This window comes from Oncorhynchus mykiss, chromosome 1, assembly GCF_057628025.1.
Source record: "Oncorhynchus mykiss isolate SJ-2025 chromosome 1, ASM5762802v1, whole genome shotgun sequence".
NCBI classification, from domain to species: Eukaryota; Metazoa; Chordata; class Actinopteri; order Salmoniformes; family Salmonidae; genus Oncorhynchus; species Oncorhynchus mykiss.
Window position 1 is genome coordinate 72,000,353 of NC_143022.1, and position 23,280 is coordinate 72,023,632.

The 23,280-nt window shown below is 39.6% G+C and overlaps 1 protein-coding gene across 1 annotated transcript; it reads left to right on the forward strand.

Moving 5' to 3' along the window:
- Positions 1-661: 661 nt before the first annotated feature.
- Positions 662-23,256, forward strand: LOC110528057 (pituitary homeobox 3). The gene is made up of 4 exons (XM_021609848.3): positions 662-1,057; positions 14,489-14,615; positions 19,628-19,833; positions 21,775-23,256. The coding sequence occupies exons 2-4, from the start codon at positions 14,507-14,509 to the stop codon at positions 22,339-22,341; spliced, it is 882 nt and encodes a 293-aa protein (XP_021465523.1). The 5' UTR covers positions 662-1,057; positions 14,489-14,506; the 3' UTR covers positions 22,342-23,256.
- Positions 23,257-23,280: the final 24 nt, after the last annotated feature.

The window sequence follows — 23,280 nt, forward strand, 5'->3', positions numbered from 1 at the left end:
GTGTTGATTTGACACTGGATAATTGTCTGTGCAGGAAGAATTTGTCAGCAGTGGGTTCAATGCACACAATGTCAACAGGGAGTGCATGGTGTTGTTTGGCGGATCATCTTATTCTGGAACTTCCATATTGGATATCCTAAGTTTGAATTAAAATGCATTGGCAAACTTCATAATTTGCATCATCAATTAATTACTTAATCACAGATAGGGGAAAGCTGTTTATCTGGATTTTTGGGTAATTAAATAAGATTAGTTGTTACTATTAATGCACATGGGTACCAAATATTATTTTAGTCCATGTTCTCTCCCCTCCTCCCTATGGCACGGAGCGTTCCTTCGTGCGTGGAAGGTTGAAAAACCCTCAATACCTGTTTAACCTACACGTAGCTGTCACGTTATAGCCTTATTCACATATCAATAATGATACATCCAAGAAAGAAACTTCGTTATTCTAAAGTATGTGTCGCCTTGCGTTTGTCGTAATGATGAAATTGAAATACAATCAAATAATTGGCTACTTTGACTCAGCTCGATATCACCTGGACAAAACGAAGCAAAAAGCTACGCAAGCCGAGAATACAGAGAAAGTGGCGGGGAGAGGTCGCATTCATGTGAGAGTGCATGACTGCAAGATAGAGGGGGAGAGAGAGAGAGGGAGAGAGAGGGAAAGAGAGAGAGAGAGAAAGGGAGAGCGAGAGAGTGTGTGTGTGTGCGTGTATGTGCGTGCGTATGTGTGTGTGTGCGGGTTGCTTGCGCCCGAGCGCGCACTGTGGAGTTGGTACCGGGCAAGTAAAAGCGGTGAAGTGGGCAGTCCTTTCTGTAGTGGACCTGTCGCACAAGATATTTAGCATAAAGTCAGTCCCCCGCTGTATGGGGATCAAGCCTTCACTCTTCGACTGCCTTCATGTCTGACAGCATTGAAAGAGGGAAACTGACGATTTTTTACTTTACAAACAGAGGAACTTTCTTCATGTCAGCAACATCTCATTCGGACAACCATTAACCCACATCAAGCTTGCCTTTTCGGGGGATTAATTTAACCAGACCGGGATTTCATGTAAGTGCAAGTAGGATAGTCTCCCAGTACAACTCCAAATGTCGTGGTTGTGTCTGTTATGACAGCATGTGCAGTAGGCAAGCAAATTAGTAGATTGCCCTTGTTTGAACTATCAATCAATAACGTAGCCTATACATTGTTGTAGTAGTGTTGCTAGTCTGAAACTGCCACCTCACAAACTCAAACTTTACCAGCATATAACTCTAAAGTTATTGACCAAAGGTTTAGGATACTCGGTAAGTCCTGATTTAGGTAACTGCGTGGTTAAACTTTTATTCACTAGGGTAAAATAAATCGACTCATGTTAAAAGTTTACTTCATTATTAATGATGATGATGATGTGTCACATCTGGCCCTACAAACTCAGAGTTAGGTTCCATATAAGAGTGCACTCTGTTACTATAACCATAGCCATAATGCAAAACCTCATCTGAATGAAACATACATCTATTAGACCTAGCCTGTATACCTTGACAATAACACTGAAAGTGTAGACCACAATGTATCTAAAATGATCTCTAATATTGGCCTTGATTCATTTCTTAGTAGGTAAACGGCTAAACGTTTTTTAACCTTGCATATGCTCCTCTTGTGAAACGTAAATTTGCTTTAATTCAGTTGAAAAATAAGTCTGTTTCCATCTTTCTAAAGCTAAATAAATATATTTGTTTACTAGCATTTAATATATCAGAATTGATATACATGCTAACACGTTTTTCCCATTGTATGTCCAAATTATAAACTCTTTCGAAATGCAACTAGTATGATTTTGTCTTGCATGGGGGGCGCTCTCTGTGAGACTATTTCAGAGGTCAAACATTTTTGGGGATCTACCCGAAATTGATAGGTGGCAGGTGCTCCCGAGCGACAAGAGACCTCAGAAAGAAAGGCAGAGCTGCGCCCCCTCTACCCTCCCGCGTCTAAGCCTCGGAACTCTCTCCATACAAACATGCGTGCGTTCAATCATCCCTGAACATGGTTTGTTTTCAAGCATATATTTAAGTATAAATCATTGCTATGGTTTCATATAGGCTAACAATCCTTTGCTCGGTCCATATTTGTGGCATTTTTCGTCATGGAAAACATAGGCCTTAAAAGGATATAGGTTATTACGAATTCAACTATACTACTTCATTCTAACACTATAGCCTAATATGTTTACACTAATTGAACAATTCTTTAGATATATGTCATGCAGAAATTTGAATGACAATCATCATTTATTTAATTGATTTCATTGCAACGTGTCTTACACAGCTTGGCCTATTCTGTATGGTAGGCCTATACAGGGGTATTTTAAAAGTGGTATATAAATTGGTTTTTTAATATTTATTCTGTGGGAATAAGAAAAACATTATTTCAGTAGTATCCTACAACGTTGAACAACAAGTGTCAATCAATCTTTTCGATTTTAAGAGGTCAAATGGCAAACCATTATAACTTATTAAGAATCGATTATTTAGGCCATGTCATTTTTTATTGCATGTTATTTTGTAGTTTTCAGTCTGACACGTGTTCCACATCACATGTGAAGTTAAAGATCAAGATAATATTAGATGTGATCATTTGTGTATTATAAAACATAAATTTGTATTAGGCTAAGGAATCACACGGTTTTGAAATTAAAACCACTGAGTTGTTGGAACGAAACATTTTGGCGTAGCCTATTCTGTTAATTCAACGTCAAATCTTGGGATAATGTCGAATTAAAATGAGACAAGGGATAGGGATAATTTAGGGAGCAACCTTGTCTTCCAAATAACCTATGATTCTCGGTCATTATAATTTTGATAATGTAAAATGTGATTATGCTATGAGCCTCAGCCATCAAGCTCTGACAATTAGCCGAACAGTTATTTCTTATAGGCCCATTATTAAATGTTGATATTGTCGAATTGTCCCTGTATAGTAGACTACTTGTAAGCTACCTCTAGATTTAGCACTATACATTTCACTCAAAATGTAGATATAGGACAATTTATATTTTTAATTGCTCCTTTTTCAGATTGCTTTCTGTTTATTAATTGAACAATTTATTGTGAATCTGAACGTCCAGACAAAGCTATAAAGTTATTCACATGGCCTACCAGCTCAGTAATTTCAGTGGCACCCTGTAATAAAACATATTTGCGCATGTTTAAAATGTTCTGATAAATACTAAATTTAATAGCCTAATAATGATAATAATAATAAAATGGACATAACATCGAATAAATTGCTCCGAAAATAACTTGGGACATTGAGAAATGCGAGTTCATGCTTTGCCACTCCCAGTAATATGCAAATGAATGTTAGGAGGGGAGAAATTAACATCTACAAACATTGGGCCGAAATTCCATCTGCCGCCTCCTCGAGAAGGCCCTTAATATGTTCTCAGACAGCAAAGTGACACACATCTTAATCAAGTCTTAATCCAAGGAATTAATTCTCAACGCGTTTATGAATAATTCCAAGGCTAATGCACAAGTCCGTGGAAATGTAAGCAGTCTGCCTCTGCCGTAACAACAGATGGAACCAGCAATCTCCTGAAAAATGAGAGGATTTCTGCTTCCATTTTTTTTTTATCAGATGTATATTTTAATGAGACTGATTTCGTATAGGCTACTGCTTATGCAAAGCGCTCTGCTTGTGCAAACTAGAGACCCCATCTCGCATCAACTCCTACTTATGTTGATTTGCGCAGAAGAGTTGAACACGAGTTCAACTTCATTCAGTTCATATGAGTGAACGTGCACTTCCATCTGTGCTTACAGCAATGTGTTATGCTCTTAAAGCGAATTGTGGAGACAGAAAACAGAGGGACACAGAGTTTGAATGTGGATGGTGAGAGTGGTGGTGCACTGCTCCCAATTTAACAATGCATGGCGCACGATCACGAGAGCAAGTGCTTAGAAAACATCACAGTAATTCTAATAAAGTTGTTGAACTACCAAGGTTACACAGTCAATCGCTATGGGTTATGTTTGTCAGACAAACAATTTGCCTGTAACATTTCAGCATGTCAGGTTACGATCAAGTATCTGGTATAGCCAACAGCTATATCAACATAAGTAGGCCTTTTTGTAGACTATTGAACAAGAAAAAAATTATGATTTATAATCTGACTATGAATAGTATCATGATTTGTTGTAATTATTCCTATTATAATACATGTATTATTACCATTGTACACATTTAGTGACTAGATTGACTTCACTTATTTCAATGGGTGAACAATTGGTTATATACAATATGTCTTAATTATGAGTCATTCATGGATTGAAATAGAGTGCATGCCTTTTGACAACATAATCAGGCATCTCTGATTTAACTTTTAGGAAAGGATACATTCTCAACTGTAGGCCTACACATTTATGCACATTTCTATGATAAATGAAAGTGGCCACCATGGGGAAAATGTTACATTTTCAGAGATGTTAGGGGAAGCAATTGATTGATATTGTGACGGATGTTGTCAAATATCAGCAGATAACAATGAATGAAATTAATTGGTAATTAATTAAGTCATCATCATAACATACCCTATAAACATATAGGACATTGCACCTATAGTCATTAGGTTATGACTAAGGATAACCTTTATAATATGAATGCACATGCACTAAATAACACAACATTATTGCAAATCTGGGGTGAACTCGGAACATTCCATTCAGTGTCTCTTGAAATTCATAAAAGCATAGGGTCCATTTTATCAATGTGTCCTTGTTAGACCCATGATGGGTTGTTGGCCTTATCTAATTCTAGGGAAGGGACTTGATTTGGAATATGAAATATAATAATGTCGCGGCTCTGAAGGGGACACCGACACCTTGTTCTAGGCAAAATGACGGGCGAGCGTTACCGCACTCCCTGCCAAACATCCCAGCCTCTCTCAGCACTGCTCTGACACGGTCCCATACATCACTGTCAAAGTGGATATGTGTCTGACTGTGTCATATTCATATTTCTGACCAAAATACTGTTATTCTCTGGTGGCATAGCCCTACACACAAAGCAAAGGACAGCACCTGTTGCTCTCTGTCAGGCAACTATTCTCTGAGTTTTGCTATGGGTTGCTTTGCAATGAGACTGGGTTATTTTTCAGTTTAGGACTTTATTGTAGACGAAACAGATATGTCCTATAAGGCACATATTGACTTTTGATTTCAACAACTTTACATTTAATTTCAACAAGCTTACACAATAGAGAATCAAAAGCAAGAAATATAGTTGATTACTGACCTTTGACAAGTAATTGTATTGATTTCAGCATAATCTTTTATATCATTTTAGTCTGGTTGTAAAGTACAATCAACTGAAATACCATTAGACCTGCAAGTCAACTTTAGCCCACAAAACCATATCAGAACCTCATTAGCAATATAGCTAGCCTCAACACAGAAGCAGTACATTTTGGAAAGCAATCTCTCTGTGAGAATTGACCTTATCCTCCATCTCCCTTCTCTCCTTCAGGGGCAGAACAACGCCACTGGGAAAGATACTAACACCACAGAATAATATATTCCTAAATGCTTTATACTTTGTGAAGGATAAACATCTATTTATCAGCTTTTGCACGGCACTTTTCACATGTATCATTCTAACCTGTATTCGAGCAATACGGACATGATCACAACACTGCCTCCTGTGTCTCCCAGTTTCCCTCACTGTGATTGGATATGGGCTTACCTGGTCATTACTCTTCAAAAGCTTTCCTGCAGTGTTACATTTATAAGTCATGGATGTCATGTGGGAGTCTAAGGGTGATGGTGTAATAGTTTGAGTATAATACACATGGGAATAAAGATTCTGACAAATTGAGGAGAGAACTGCATTGGCATAAGTATGTATTTATCATTGTCTACTTGTACCAAACAACATCAAGCTTTATATTTGATATCCAACCGGTACTTTTAAAAATAATTTGATTGTCATTTCTAACTTCAAAAATCATGATGCATGGCAACTTTAAACATGCTTGAACAGATGGGATTGTAAGTGTATATTTTTTGTTGGACTCACTTTCTTTTTCTGTCACGGTGAATTCCAATCTTAAAGTCTCGACCAACACGACATATCATAAACACTTAGTTTTATCCGTGCAGTTCTTTAAACTTTTGAAGTGGAATACAAATATTTTTGTTAGGCTTATCTGTATGGAGATGAGGTTTCATCATGTAGGCCTTCTCCTGAGATGTCAAGGGCAGAGGCATTCACATCGATGAGCAGAGGGCTGTCAGGAATGTTCTGAAGAAATGAAAAGAAGGGGAAACGGAAGTACAGCCAGTGTTTGCTTGATGTGGTGGCTCAGTTTGAGGACTTATTGAGTTTACCTTTCAAACTGACAACGAGCTCTCCATCAAGTTAGTCTGCAAATGATGATGGTCAGCAAGTTGGTTGATCAGATCAGAGCCCCTAACCAGTAGAGTACTTGAATGAAAATGACTGGGAAATGTGTACTACATATAATAGCAAGTCTCCCCAGTAAGTATTCAGCTCAAGTGAGTGAGATTCAATGTTAAGCCACTATGGGCCACCATGTGACTCGTTCACATCATAGTTCACAGAGACACACCAGAGGAGTGAAAGGGTCCACAGCCACAGAGGGGCTTATAGAGTGACAGAGATTTGCATGAAAATGTTGATTTAAACACATACACTCACAGTCCCTTATGGCACTTATGGCAGTGTTACCGCAATAATTTTGGTACAAGGCAAATACCAATTATACTGCTGTTATAATGTGTATATATATACAGTGGGGCAAAAAAGTATTTAGTCAGCCACCAATTGTGCAAGTTCTCCCACTTAAAAAGATGAGAGAGGCCTGTAATTTTCATCATAGGTACACTTCAACTATGACAGACAAAATGAGAAAAAAAAATCCAGAAAATCAAATTGTAGGATTTTTAATGAATTTATTTGCAAATTATGGTGGAAAATAAGTATTTGGTCAATAACAAAAGTTTATCTCAATACTTTGTTATATACCCTTTGTTGGCAATGACAGAGGTCAAACGTTTTCTGTAAGTCTTCACAAGGTTTTCACACACTGTTGCTGGTATTTTGGCCCATTCCTCCATGCAGATCTCCTCTAGAGCAGTAATGTTTTGGGGCTGTTGCTGGGAAACATGGACTTTCAACTCCCTCCAAAGATTTTCTATGGGGTTGAGATCTGGAGACTGGCTAGGCCACTCCAGGACCTTGAAATGCTTCTTACGAAGCCACTCCTTCGTTGCCCGGGCGATGTGTTTGGGATAATTGTCATTCTGAAAGACCCAGCCACGTTTCATCTTCAATGCCCTTGCTGATGGAAGGAGGTTTTCACTCAAAATCTCACAATACATGGCCCCATTCATTCTTTCCTTTACACGGATCAGTCGTCCTGGTCCCTTTGCAGAAAAACAGCTCCAAAGCATGATGTTTCCACCCCCATGCTTCACAGTAGGTATAGTGTTCTTTGGATGGAACTCAGCATTCTTTGTCCTCCAAACACGATGAGTTGAGTTTTTACCAAAAAGTTATATTTTGGTTTCATCTGACCATATGACATTCTCCCAATCTTCTTCTGGATCATCCAAATGCTCTCTAGCAAACTTCAGATGGGTTTAAGCAGGGGGACATGTCTGGCACTGCATTATTTGAGTCCCTGGCGGCGTAGTGTGTTACTGATGGTAGGCTTTGTTACTTTGGTCCCAGCTTTCTGCAGGTCATTCACTAGGTCCCCCCGTGTGGTTCTGGGATTTTTGCTCACCGTTCTTGTGATCATTTTGACCCCACGGGGTGAGATCTTGCGTGGAGCCCCAGATCGAGGGAGATTATCAGTGGTCTTGTATGTCTTCCATTTCCTAATAATTGCTCCCACAGTTGATTTCTTCAAACCAAGCTGCTTACCTATTGCAGATTCAGTCTTCCCAGCCTGGTGCAGGTCTACAATTCTGTTTCTGGTGTCCTTTGACAGCTCTTTGGTCTTGGCCATAGTGGAGTTTGGAGTGTGACTGTTTGAGGTTGTGGACAGGTGTCTTTTATACTGATAACAAGTTCAAACAGGTGCCATTAATACAGGTAACGAGTGGAGGGCAGAGGAGCCTCTTAACAAATAAGTTACAGGTCTGCGAGAGCCAGAAATCTTGCTTGTTTGTAGGTGACCAAATACTTATTTTCCACCATAATTTGCAAATAAATTCATTAAAAATCCTACAATGTGATTTTCTGGATTTTTTTTCTCATTTTGTCTGTCATAGTTGAAGTGTACCTATGATGAAAATTACAGGCCTCTCTCATCTTTTTAAGTGGGAGAACTTGCACAATTGGTGGCTGACTAAATACATTTTTGCCCCACTGTATATACAGTACCAGTCAAAAGTTTGGACACAACTACTCATTCAAGGGTATTTCTTTATTTTTACTATTTTCTACATTGTAGAATAACAGTGAAGACATCAAAACTATGAAATAACACATATGGAATCATGTAGTAAACTCTTTTTTGTTGTTGTTGAGATCCTTCATAGTAACCAACCTTTACATTGATGAAAGATTTGTACACTCTTGGCATTGTCTCAACCAGCTTCACCTGTAATGCTTTTCCAACACTCTTGAAGGAGTTCCCACATGAGTTGACCACTTGTTGGCTGCTTTTCCTTCACTCTGCGGTCCAAAACTCATCCCAAACCATCTCATTTGGGTTGAGGTCTGGTGATTGTGGAGGCCAGGTCATCTGATGCAGCACTCCATCACACTCCTTCTTGGTCAAATAGCCCTTACACAGCCTGGAGGTGTGTTGGGTCATTGTCCCATTGAAAAACAAATGATAGTCCCACTAAGCGCAAACCAGATGGGAGGGCGTATCACTGCAGAATACTGTTGTAGCCATACTGGTTAAGTGTGCCTTGAATTGAAAAATACATCCCAGACAGTGTCACCAGCAAAGCACCCCCACACCATCACACCACCTCCTCCATGCTTCACGGTGGGAACCACACATGCGGAGATCATCTGTTCACCTACTCTGCAAAGACACGGCGGTTGGAACCAAAAATCACACATTTGGACTCATCAGACCAAAGGACAAATTTCCACCAGTCTAATGTCCATTGCTCGTGTTTCTTGGCCCAAGCAAGTCTCCTCTTCTTATTGGTGTCCTTTAGTAGTGGTTTCTTTGCAGCAATGAAGGCCTGATTTACGCAGTCTCCTCTGAACAGCTGATGTTGAGTTGTCTGTTACTTGAACTCTGTGAAGCATTTACAGAGTCTGAGGTGCAGTTAACTTTAATGAACGTATCCTCTGTAGCAGAGGTAACTCTGGGTCTTCCTTTTCTGTGGCGGTCCTCATGACCGGATTGACTGACCTTCATGTCTTAAAGTAATGATGGAACGTTGTTTCTCTTTGCTTATTTAAGCTGTTCTTGTCATAATATGGACTTGGTCTTTTACCAAATAGGGCTATCTTATACCACCCTACCTTGTCACAATACAACTGATTGGCTCAAATGCATTAAGGAAAGAAATACTACAAATTAACTTTTAACAAGGCACACCTATTCATTTAAATGCATTGCATGTGACTAGGTCATGAATTTGGTTGAGAGAATGCCAAGAGTGTGCAAAGCTGTCATCAACGCAAAAGGTGGCTACTTTGAAGACTCTCAAACATAAAATATATTTTGATTTGTTTAACACTTTTCTGGTTACTACATGATTCCATATTTATTATTTCATAGTATTCTACAATGTGGACAACCCTTCAAATTTGGCTATATCAACCACATAAAATTGAGCACACAGCCATGCAATCTCTTTAGACAAACATTGGCAGTAGAATGGCCTTACTGAAGAGCTCAGTGACTTTCAACTTGGCACTGTAATAGGATGCCACCTTTTCAACTAGTCAGTTCGCCAAATTTCTGCCCTGCTAGAGCTGCCCCAGTCAACAGTAAGTGCTGTTATTGTGAAGTGGAAATGTCTAGGACGAAGTGGTAGGCAAGAGAAACAAGAGAAAAAAGGTTTTTAGACATTTACATAAGTATTTAGACCATTTGCTATGAGACTCAATTGAGCTCAGGTGCATCCTGTTTCTATTGGTCATTCTGGACATGTTTCTACAAATTGATTGGAGTCCATCTGTGGTAAATTCAATTGATTGGACATGATTTGGAAAGGCACACTCCTGTCTATTTAAGGTCCCACAGTTGACAGCGCATGTCAAAGCAAAAACCAAGCCATGAGGTCAAAGGAATTGTCCGTAGAGCTCTGAGACAGGATTGTGTCAAGGCACAGATCTGGAGAAGTGTACCAAAAAATTTCTGCAGCATTGAAGCATGTCTGCAGCATCTCCAAGAACACAGTGGTCTTCATAATTCTTAAATTATGCCAAATTGATCAATTGGGGGAGAAGGGCCTAGGTCAGGGAGGTGACCAAGAACCCGACAGTCACTCTGACAGAGCTCCAGAGTTCCTTTGTGGAGTTGGGAGAACCTTCCAGAAGGACAACCATTTCTGCATCACTGCACCAATCAGGTCTTTATGGTAGAGTGGCTAGACAGAAGCCACTCTCCAGTAAAAGGCACATGAGAGCCCACTTGGAGTTTGTCAAAAGGCACCTAAAGGTCTGGTGAAACCAAGATTTAACTATTTGACCTGAATGCCAAGCGTCACGTCTGGAGGAATGGGAGAAACTCCCCAAATACAGGTGTGCCAAGCTTGCAACATCATACCCTAGAAGATTCAAGGCTGTAACTGCTGCCAAAGGTGCTTCAACAGAGTAATGAGTTAAGGGTCTGACTACTGAAAAACTCAGTTTATCACAATTCCTGACATTTTAATCCTAGTAAAATTCCCTTTCTTGGGTCAGTTAGGATCACCACTTTATTTTAAGAATGTGAATTATCAGAATAATAGTAGAGAGAATTATTTATTTCAGCTTTTATTTATTTCATCACATTCCCAGTGGGTCAGAAGTTTACATACACTCAATTCGTATTTGGTAGCATTGCCTTTAAATTGTTTAACTTGGGTCAAACGTTTCTGGTAGCCTTCCACAAGCTTCCCACAATAAGTTGGGTGAATTTTGGCCCATTCCTCCTAACAGAGCTGGTGTAACTGAGTCAGGATTGTAGGCCTTGCTTGCGCACGCTTTTTCAGTTCTGCCAACAAATTTTAAGGTCAAGGCTTTGCAATGGCCTCTCCAATACCTTGACTTTGTTGTCCTTAAGCCATTTTGCCACAACTTTGGAAGTATGCTTGGGGTCATTGTCCATTTGGAAGACCCATTTGCGACCAAGCTTTAACTTCCTGACTGATGTCTTGAGATGTTGCTTCAATATATCCACATAATTTTCCATCCTCATGATGCCATCTATTTTGTGAAGTGCACCAGTCCCTCCTGCAGCAAAGCACCCCCACAACATGATGCTGCCACCTCCGTGCTTCATGGTTGAGATGGTGTTCTTCGGTTTGCAAGCCTCCCCCTTGTTCCTCCAAGCATAACAACTGTCATTATGGACAAACAGTTCTATTTTTGTTTCATCAGACCAGAGGACATTTCTACAAAAAGTATGATCTTTGTCCCCATGTGCAGTTGCAAACCGTAGTCTGGCTTTTTTATGGTGGTTTTGGAGCAGTGTCTTCTTCCTTGCTGAGTTGCCTTTCAGGTTATGTCGATATTCTGGGATTGATTTGCACTTTTCGTACCAAAGTACGTTCATCTCTAGGAGACAGAACGCGTCTCCTTTCTGAGCGGTATGCCGGCTGCGTGGACCCATGGTGTTTATAGTTGCATACTATTGTTTGTACAGATGGTGGTACCTTCAGACATTTGGAAATTGCTCCCAAGGATGAACCAGACTTGTGGAGGTCTACAATATTTTTTCGGAGGTCTTGGCTGATTTCTTTTGATTTTCCCATGATGTCAAGCAAAGAGGCGCTGAGTTTGAAGGTAGGCCTTGAAATACATCCACAGGTACACCTCCAATTGACTCAAATTATGTCAATTAGCCTATCAGAAGCTTCTAAAGCCATGACATATTTTCTGGAATTTTCCAAGCTGTTTAAAGGCACAGTCAACTTAGTATGTAAACTTCTGACCCACTGGAATTGTGATACAGTGCATTATAAGTGAAATAATCTGTCTGTAAACAATTGTTGGAATAATTACTTGTGTCATAAACAAAGTAGATATCCTAACCGACTTGCCAAAACTATAGTTTCTTAACAAGAAATTTGTGGAGTGGTTGAAAAACGAGTTTTAATGACTCCAACCTAAGGGTATGTAAACTTCCGACTTCAACTGTATATACACTCTCTCTCTCTCTCTCTCTCTCTCTCTCTCTCTCTCTCTCTCTCTCTCTCTATATATATATATATATATATATACACTGAGTGTACAAATCATTAGGAATACCTTCATAATATTAAGTTGCACCCCCTTTTGCCCTTAGAATAGCCTCAAATTGCCGGGGCATGGACTCTACAATGTGTCAAGTGTTCCACAGGGATGCTGGCCCATGTTGACTCCAATGCTTCCCACAATTGATCAAGTTGGCTGTATGTTCTTTGGGTGTTAGACCATTCTTGATACACATGGGAAACTGTTGAGTATGAAAAACCCAGCAGCGTTGCAGTTCTTGACACACTAAAATCGATGCCGCCGAAAAGATTTGGCATGGGCCCTCAGATCCTCAAAAAGTTCTACAACTGCACCATTGAGAGTTTCTTGACTGGCTGCATCACTTCTTGGAATGGCAACTGCCTGGAATCCGACCGCAAGGCGTTACAGAGGGTAGTCAGTCCAGTTCATCACTCGGGCCGATCTCCCTGCCATACAGGACCTCTATACCAGGCGGTGTCAGAGGAAGGCCCTAAAAATTGTTAATGACTCCACCCTCCCAAGTTATAGACTGTTCTCTCTGCTACCACACGGCAAGCAGTACTGGAGCACCAAGTATGGGACCAAAACGCTCCTGAACAGCTTCTAATACCAAGCCGTAAAACAGCTCAGCAGTTAATCAAATGGCTACCTAGACTATTTGCATTTACCCCTGTGCACACTCACTGGACTCTACTCACTCACACATACTGTACTACACTGTCACTCCAACACACACACACACACACACTGATACAACAACACACACACACACACACACACACACACACACACACACACACACACACACACACACACACACACACACACACACACACACACACACACACACACACACACACACACACACACACTACATATGCCCACACACACAAAACATATGCCCACACACACATATATATTGATGTCACACACACACTCTTCACATATGCTGCTGCTACTCTGTTTATTATCTACCTTATTGCCTAGACTCTTTTATCCCTACCTACATGTACATACTATCTCAATTACCTCAGCTACCTCAATTACCTCATCTACCTAGGCACCTGTATTGGTTATACATAGATTGCCTCATTATTGTAATTGTATTGTCTTACTATTTATTTTTTTATTTTGTTAATTTTTCTTACTTTTTCATTCTGCATTGTTGGGAAATAAGTAAGCATTTCACGGTAAAGTATTCAAATGTTGTATTCGGCCCACACAAATACAATTTGTTTTGAACATTTTATTTTATTTGGTATGAACCATGCAAGTTAGGTGCAGCTCCCATTTTGGGAGTGCCCATAAACGAGTTGAGATGCGGCTAAGTGGATTGGAACCTACCCTGTCGTTAAACCCAGCCACGACATCATAAATCTCAAGAAGCTTTGAGGGAGTGATTGTGTCCCCATATCTTCAAGGTGTTAACTGCGCTTGTATAAATAAACGACCTGTTATTTTAGGCTCTATTACGTATCAGTCTCCCTCACGAGGTTGCTATTTAGGTCTGAACGGTCACCATATATTTTAACTACATAACTGCAAAGGAACAAAAATAGAACTAACAGAACACATTCGTAGTAATTACCACGGAATACAGGCCTACATGTAATCAAATAGTTATGTCACAGATGGACCGTTTCATGTCCTTTAATTCGATACATAAAGGTTAAATAAATAAAATAAAATAGAAATAAAGTCAATCAGCAACCTGAATGTTATCAAAATATGAGAATATTATAAAGCCTGCTCAGTAGGCCTATAGCCTATCATTAGCACTAACAGTTTGTCACATTTTAAAAAGTTAAGAGAATTGTGAAATTCATAGACAGCAGATTCACTCGTTAATTTGTGTTGATATGGAAATGTCAGAACTGATATTTCTTATATTACATATCCAGGCGTATTATTAAATTATTATTAACTTAATTATTGTTGTCATTAGTTGATCTTTCTGATGTTGTTTTCTATTGTTGTTATTTATTTGTCATGCCAATTCGGTTGGAGGTCTAAACTTATGAGGATACTTGTATTATTTTGCCATATTGACTAATATTGAAATGTATTGCCTTCCTTTTGCAGAGCCTGGCGGCCGAGGTTATGGATTTTAACCTTCTGACAGACAGTGAAGCCCGTAGCCCAGCGCTATCGCTTTCAGACTCTGGGACGCCTCAACATGATCAGGGATGCAAAGGCCAAGACAACAGCGGTCAGTTTCCACGTTTACCTTGCAAATGCTTTGTCCACAGGAGTGTTTGACCGATAAATAGTCCTCAGACTGACATTGGATGAAGAATAGGCATATATGTTCATGCATGTGGGTCTAAACCAATCGAATAATTTGATAATAATAATGGGAATTATAATGTCCTAATAGGCTATAATAATAATAATAATATCAGGACGAATTTCTAGCTTGCAATAGCTATTAGGCTATTCATTGTCGCCTTTAATGTGCGTGATTGTGTGGATATCAATTCAACCATAATATTAATTGGCTTGCTATTATTTTGTAGATCTATAGCGCATATTCCTATGATTCACATTATATAATTGTTATTTTCCTTAATGAACCCAAGTTGCAGGTTTATTCTTCTCGTTTGGCTTTTGTAAAGCAAGAGTTATTAACTGCAGCGACTATATACTTTAATGGAAGCTATTGTAAACATTTGGCATGGACCCCTTACGCTTTTTGGCATTTTGTCGTGTGCGTGTCTTTATGCGCCGATATGCTGTAGGTCTATTAATAACTCTCAATTGAAACCTAAAAAACAAGCTAATAGATATCTGTGCGTGATGAACGGAATATAGCCGAATGCCATAGGCCTAGACATACAATAATATCCCGAGCAACTACGATTGCTCAGGCTTGAAAGCTAAATATCTGCCTCTGCATTTCAACCGCCTGCATGCCAATTTATAACAAATTAGGCATTTGACAGAGAGAAAAAGCTAATATTTGTGATACCCGTGCGGTCTAATAGATGAAATCTCTGTGGATCCAGGGTCTGCAACAGACTCCATTAGTGTGACTAATGTAAACTTACTCCGAAATGGACGGTCCTGAGTGAGTGCAGGGATTTAGGAGAACCCGCATATACTGTAAATGAACCACGGATTACGCACTAAAACCATCAAGATAACGAGGTGTGTGGGGGCCAAATATCAAGAGGCAATATGTCGAATGTACTGTACCTTACTTGTATTGTTCACTGACTATGGAATATTCATTCTAGAAAAGTTTTATCTAGTTGAAATTAGGTATTGACAAATAAACCATTCATTGTTCTTTCCTGTGATATTGGCATAGTTAATAAAGTTGAACAATGAGTTTGTTTTTCAATGTCCATTTCAGGTTAGGGTTCGGGTTCTCAATATGTATCCAGAAGGATATACATGGTTATTTGTTCAGTGTAGGCCTATATTTTTTAAGTAAACTGGATCCCCATGATGGTGGACACCTGGGCCTCACCTCTAAAATATGATAGTATCTTCAGAAAGTATTCACACCCCTTGACAGTTTTTTGTTGTTGTGTTACATCCTGATTTTAAAACGGATTAAATTACATTTTTGAGTCACTGATCTAAACACAATACCCCTTAATGTCAAAGTATTTTTAGAAATATTTACAAATTAATAAAATATGAAAAGCTTAAACGTCTCGAGTCAATATATGTAAGTATTCAACCCCTTTGTCATGGCAAGGAGTAAAAATGTGTTTAACAAGTCACATAAGTTGTATAGACTCTGTGTGCAATAATAGTGTTTAACATTATTTTTTAATGACTTCCTCATCTCTGTACTCGAGACATACAATTATCTGTAAGATCCCTCAGTTGAGCAGTGCATTTCAAACACATATTCAACCACAAAGGCCAGGGAGGTTTTCCAATGCCACGAAAAGAAGGGCACCTATTGGTAAATGGGTAGAAATTAAAAAAACATCAGACGTTGAATATCCCTTTGAGTATGGTGAAGATATTTATTACACTTTTGATGGTGTATAAATACACCCAGTCATTACAAAGATACAGGCGTCTTTCTTAAATCAGTTGCTGCAGAGGAAGGAAACCGCTCAGGGATTTCACCATGAGGCCAATGGTGACTTTAAAACAGTTAGAGTTGAATGGCTGTGATAAGAGAAAACTGAGGATGGCTCAACAACATTGGAGTTACTCCACAATGCTAACCTATAGGCTCCCGAGTGGTGCAGCAGTGCTAGAGGCATCACTACAGACCCTGGATTGATTCCAGGCTGTATCACTACTGGCCGTGATTGGGAGTCCCATTGGGCGGCGCACAATTGGCCCAGCGTCGCCCCGGTTAGGGTTTGGCCGGAGTCGGCCGTAAATAAGAATTTGTTCTTAACTGACTTGCCTAGTAAAATAAAGGTTAAATAAGAAATAAAAATTTAAAACCTAACTGACAGAGTGAAAATAAGAATGCTTGTACAGAATAAAACATTTCTAAACATCCATCCTGTTTGCAACAAGGTAATAAAGTAATAATGAAAATTTGTCAAAGCAATTAACTTTTTGTCCTGAATACAAATTGTTATGTTTGGGGCAAATCCAACTGAGTACCTCTCTCCATATTTTCAAGAATAGTGGTAGCTGCATCATGTTATGGGTATGCTTTTCATCATTTAGGACTAGGGAGTTTTTTGTTAAAAAATAAATGGAATAGAGCTAAGAACAGGCAAAGTCCTAGAGGAAAACCTGGTTCAGTCTGCTTTCCAACAGACACTGGGAGATAAATTCACCTTTCAGCAGGACAAAAACCTAAACACAAGGCCAAATATACACTGGAATTGCTTACCAAGACAACATTGAATGTTTCTGAGTGGCCTAGTTACAGTTTGGACTTAAATCAGCTTGAAAATCTATGTCAAGACTTGAAAATGGCTAGCAATGATCAACAACTAATTTGACAGAGCTTGAATAATTTTGAAAAGTAATAATGGGCAAATGTTGCACAATCCAGGTGTGGAAAGCTCTTAGAAACTTACCCAGAAAGACTCAAAGCTCTAATCTCTGCCAAAGGTGATGCTAACATGTATTGACTCAGGAGATTGAATACTTATCTAATCAAGATATATTAGGGTTACACTTTTCATTAATGTTTTCCAAATGTTAGAATTGTTCTTCCATTTTTACTTTACAGAGTATTTGGTGTAGATTGTTGACAAAGAATGACAATTAAATCCATTTAAACCCCATTTTGTAACACAACAAAATGTGGAAAAAGGTCAACGGGTGTGAATTCTTTCTGAAGGCACCTTAATATTTCAGAGTTGAGATCCAGGTGTCCACCGTCATGGGAATCCAGTTTATAAAAAAGATATAGGCTTGCACTGAACAAATAACCATGTATATCCTTCTGGATACATATTATGAGAACCCTAACCTGTGTATCCACTAAATGCAGAAATGTAATACATATTGGTGATTTTTATTAAATTAGGCCTTATTAAATGACAAATGGCACATGGGCATTAGCACATTCACTCAAGTGACATCTGAAGTTTCAAAATGAGTTAAACTTCTATAAATGACAAACACATACTGTATCTGTACAGTATAGATCTAGAGGCTTAGTTACAATAGACATATTTTATTCAGACAATTTTTGATTACGTAGCTGGGAATTTAAAAATGTCTTTCACAAATGTATAGTTAGTCAAAACAAAGCCTCTCAATTCTCAAGGACACTCCTAGTGATTAGAATATGCCTCAGATTGCTGGGGCCTTAGTGCATAATGCAAAGCCTAGAGAGGCAATAGCCTATAATATATGTCATACACAAGCATTTGTGGGTATGTATGCATGCATTTCAAAGCATGCATGCATTTCAAAGCATGTGTGCATGCATTTGCATAACACAGTATGCTGCTACATTGGTGCTTTTTCGCCTGCCCAAGGGATTAAGCTTTTCAATTCAGATTGAATTGCCAAACAACTGTGTCTGGCAGTGTGCTTGGCGTTGATAAATCCACAAGGCTTCAGACATTCTCAAACATCTCATCAGTTGTGCAAGTGGTGGTGGACATTAAGAAGGACTGACTGTTAGTTGGTTGGTTTGTTTATTGGCTGGCTGATTGACTAGCAGTCTGACCCAATACGTTGCTGTCCCAAAGTCTGCAGGGTATATTTGACAAACACACACACACACACACACATACATTCTATAAGTAAAAATACATGTTTTGTCATACCTGTGGAATACGGTCTGATATACCACGGCTGTCAGCCAATCAGCATTCAGGGCTCGAACCACCCAGTTTATAAAAATAAATTGGCTACACTACACACACCTATAGCACATGGGCTAATATTGATGGTGGTGTACAAATGTATAGTAGAATGCATATATATATATATACTATATGCCCTCTCTCCTGGATTGTGACATGGGATGGAAAATGGTTTTTGGCCTAAGTGATGGCTTAACCAGTGTCAGTTTACTGGTAGATAGCAGCAAAAGTCTGGTCCTATTGGTTTTGCCAGTGGCGCTGCAGAGTCTTTTAAACCCTGCTGATTATTTCTTACTGCTCTCAGAGAGATAAACCCTTGCCAAACAGTCCGAAACCTGCCCGGTAACAAAAGCCTGATCCCTGGGATTAGTTAGCCAACTAATTTCACTCTTTCTGTGGGGTCCTCAAATTGCGGAACTCAGATGAAGAGAGAAAGGATCACGGGCAGACAAAACATGTCTGTTTGGTTCTGGTGTTAGTGCCAGATGGGTTTCAGGGCCAATTTAAATTATTGATCTGTTTTTGACAACTCTGAGAAGAGAATACATACAGTCAATGAATCTTGAAATATTCCAAACAGAACTGCACAAATCTAATACAGTAGGTGTAAACTGTAAACAATTCCCATATTATTTGAAAATATGTCAACACATTATTTTTCAAATAACATGGGATAAAATGTCCATTATATTAATTAATTTAAAATAAAAGAGGACAGTGGAAAGTGTGATAACTTTTTAATGGGAAGACACCTCACTCTGGAGAGATGATTGCTGCTCTTGTATAAAATACTTGATATTGGATGGGAATGGAAATATGCAATTTTTCAAAAACATGTTTGAGCAAGTCTGGAAGTATTGTAAACAAATGTAGATAGTTTTGATGCGATACAAAATGAGGATTTGCTATGTATTGGGCCCACATTTTGTTCTGATTATAACTACTGATCCATGTTATTGCCTCCCAGACACAGAGAAGTCCCACCAGAACCAGACAGATGAGTCGAATGCAGAGGACGGCTCTCTGAAGAAGAAGCAGCGCAGGCAGAGGACCCACTTCACCAGCCAGCAGCTTCAGGAGCTGGAGGCCACCTTTCAGAGGAACCGCTACCCCGACATGAGCACACGGGAGGAGATTGCCGTGTGGACCAACCTCACAGAGGCACGAGTTAGGGTGAGTCCCCACAGAATCACTATTGAGCCAGTGAAACAATCCAAACCCACTTTCCTTAGGGTTTAGGTGTTATTCAACAATACATTTGTGGGACTCAACATATGATTTCAACATAATTCGGAAGGTAAAAGGCACCTGAGGGTACATATCTAAAAGATGACAAATTTACCTAACTAAGCAGAGATTTAAATATGTTGCAATTTGACTTCAACAACCTAAAACTAGGCTTCACATGTTACAAAGCTCAGAAGTGTGTCGATCTGCTCCTGACCCTGAAATGTCCCCTCAAGTCCAGAGGTTTGGTCACCACCAGTATGGAGCAGGTGGGCTCACATTTTGATGGATGACAATACAATCGTTGCTTTCCTGCCTAGTGATGGATCAAATTCATGTTGGCTAGATTAAAGGTCACATAGCACACAGTCTTGGTTGTTATTTTGAAAGAACAACAGACCACACACGTCCTAATGTCTAGCAGGACCCCACTTGTTCCCTGCTAATCCCACATGGACATAGATTCCCCCTGCATATACAGAATACTTCTCCTGTCATCTTGATTTATGGCATTTAACACAGAATGCGTTTGTAATAAATGTTTGAATAACAAACCACTTGCTCTCCCTCTATATCCATGCTGGCTACTTCCTTGCCTACAAATATGTATGTACAGTACATAGCTGCATACAATGTGCTTAATAAAACTCTAATTGCTACTGCACATGTATATTTACAGTACAGAGAGTCCTGAGTCCAAGGAGACTGGATTCTAATAATATCAATACAGCTCAGACTAAATTAAACCAACACAGTATTATAAAATGAAATGTATAATATTAAATATGTCAGAGCTTGTCCGAATTCTGATAAATAGATTTTAGCAGAGTCGTAAGCAATGAACGTGGGTACTTAGGTTACGGAGAGTGTCTGATCGTGTTAGTCATTTGACAGTTTTAGGGAAGTGAGGTAAGATTTGCCCCCCCCCCCCCCCCATCCAACCATTTGACTTTCAGATGTTTCCATGAACACATAAACAATATTTCCCCAGAGTCATGTTTAAAGGAGAGAGAAATCTTCCTCAACAGCGGGATTTCCCCTACTGTCAATGGGTGCCATGGAAGACTCACTGCTATATACACTGTACCCACACATTCAATAGTCCAGAGCATTCTATTACTATCACAACAGATGCCTGTTCTCCCGGCTGGCAGACACAGACTAAGGGTTTGGATTAGATACTGTATGCCTGGCACAGCAGTATTAGATGAGGAAGGGAGGGAGATGAGTTAGCCGCAGAAGTGTTGGTGGCTTTTTAATAATTTTTATTAGAATAACTAAAATGTGAATAATATTATTTTGATTAATACAATTAGATTTTTAACTTTACACAGTCCGTTTATATCATTTTTGTATTGGATTCTTATAATAAAGGTATTTTGCTTCTCAATTAGTTTTGAAGTCTTTATGAGAATAAAGAGAAAGTTCCACCACAAAATGAACGCTCAGGGACAAATTCATATTTCCCCAATTGGGAACTGAATTAAGTACCTTCATTTTAGATTTGCCATTAAAACTTTAATCCGTTTTATACCCTCCAAAAATAGTACCTTAAAATTACAAAATGTGAAGACCGCTCCAGCTTGACATTTCTTTCACTGGGAGCTCATAATTCAAATAAGTGAATAATTTGTTTTAATAAACCATGGCTAATATGACTGTTTGATTATACACTTCAACTTAGTTTCCCAGATGATTCTTTATTTTAAAAAGTCTGCAGCTACAGTATACTGAATCTTGCCTAAACTATTTGAAAGAAATCATAGTCAGCCATTGCAAACCAAAATGTTATTGTGTTTCAGAACAATTTTTACCACCTCAGATTAGGCTGAAAAGAAAAGCCCATATCTATTTTCCTTTTTTCCCTTTTCTGTCCTTCTCCCTCAGGTATGGTTTAAGAACCGCCGTGCCAAATGGAGGAAGAGGGAGAGGAACCAACAGGCTGAGCTGTGTAAAAACGGTTTCGGTGCCCAGTTCAATGGACTAATGCAGCCCTATGATGACATGTACTCTGGCTACTCATACAACAACTGGGCCACCAAGAGTCTGGCCAGCAGTCCACTGTCAGCCAAGAGCTTCCCCTTCTTCAACTCCATGAATGTAAGCCCCTTGTCCTCCCAGCCCATGTTCTCCTCCCCCAGCTCTATCCCCTCCATGAACATGGCCTCCTCCATGGTGCCCTCGGCGGTGGCCGGGGTGCCCGGCTCGGGCCTCAACAACCTGGGCAACCTGGGCAACCTCAATAGCTCCACGCTGAACTCGGTGGCGGTCACCGCCGCCACCTGCCCTTATGCCTCCACTGCAAGTCCTTACATGTACAGAGACACCTGCAACTCCAGCCTGGCCAGCCTCCGACTGAAGGCCAAGCAGCACGCCAACTTTGCCTACCCAGCCGTGCAAAACACAGTCTCCAACCTAAGCCCTTGCCAGTATGCAGTGGACCGGCCGGTATGAAGACATGTACCCACTCCCACCCACCCAGCCTGCCCTGTACCCCCCAACCTCTCAGACCCACTGCCCCCCTCTCCCTCTCCTCCTCCCGGTCCCTGCTATGCTCCATCAGTGAATCAGAGTTAACTGCACACATCATCATCACCATGGACTAGTTAACAAGACGCTGTTTGTCTAACTGATGCTACACAACAGGAATAAGCTTTAACAGTTAGAAGAAAATCCCCTGATGGACCACCACGCTTCAAAGAACTCTCTCAAATACGCTGAGACTTTGTCGCTGAACCGACCAACTGTCAAAAAGGATTTCTAAGTTTAATCCAATATCATTTTTTTGGGACTGCATGACTCGAGTGAATTTAAAATGAAGAAAACCTGGATGCTTCAACTGCACTGGTGGTCAACATCTTGGCCAAACATGAAGTCATTGTGACGCTTGCCACCATCACAGGAAAATGACCTGTGGTTCCAATATGAGGATGTATATAATGGACTTTTTTTGTTTTGTATGTGACAAAACTATCCATGAAACGTAGTACTTTGGAGATGAGAAAAGCATGTCCTTCAAGAGCAGACCCTAGGTTGATGTACTATGAGTACCTCCTTTAGGAATTGTAATTTTGTTATGAATTCCAATCCCCTCAGAAGATCAGGTGTCAAAGGTCAGAACAGAAAGGAGAGAGGAGCTAGCACAACGTAGTCTCAAACAGAAGAAATAATATCCAAAATCAGAACCTTTTTGAAGAAAAGTCTAAAAAAGCCATTGAATATATAGATTTGTGTGGTGTTATAAAAAGGGAGTCCATGACTGTAAAAATGTATGTAAGAGTGCAGTTGTTATAAAACAAGCCTTTTTTCCTGGTGTAGCCTGCTTTGTCTCATTAACATAATAAAAATGATGTGTTTTTATGAACAACACATGGGCTGAAAGTGAGTACTATT

Excerpts from the sequence above, each read along its gene's own strand:
- LOC110528057 (XM_021609848.3), top strand. The coding sequence starts at position 14,507 with ATGGATTTTAACCTTCTGACAGACAGTGAAGCCCGTAGCCCAGCGCTA. Across the intron at positions 14,616-19,627 it reads CAAAGGCCAAGACAACAGCG|ACACAGAGAAGTCCCACCAG; the intron begins GTCAGTTTCCAC and ends ATTGCCTCCCAG. Across the intron at positions 19,834-21,774 it reads TCACAGAGGCACGAGTTAGG|GTATGGTTTAAGAACCGCCG; the intron begins GTGAGTCCCCAC and ends CTTCTCCCTCAG.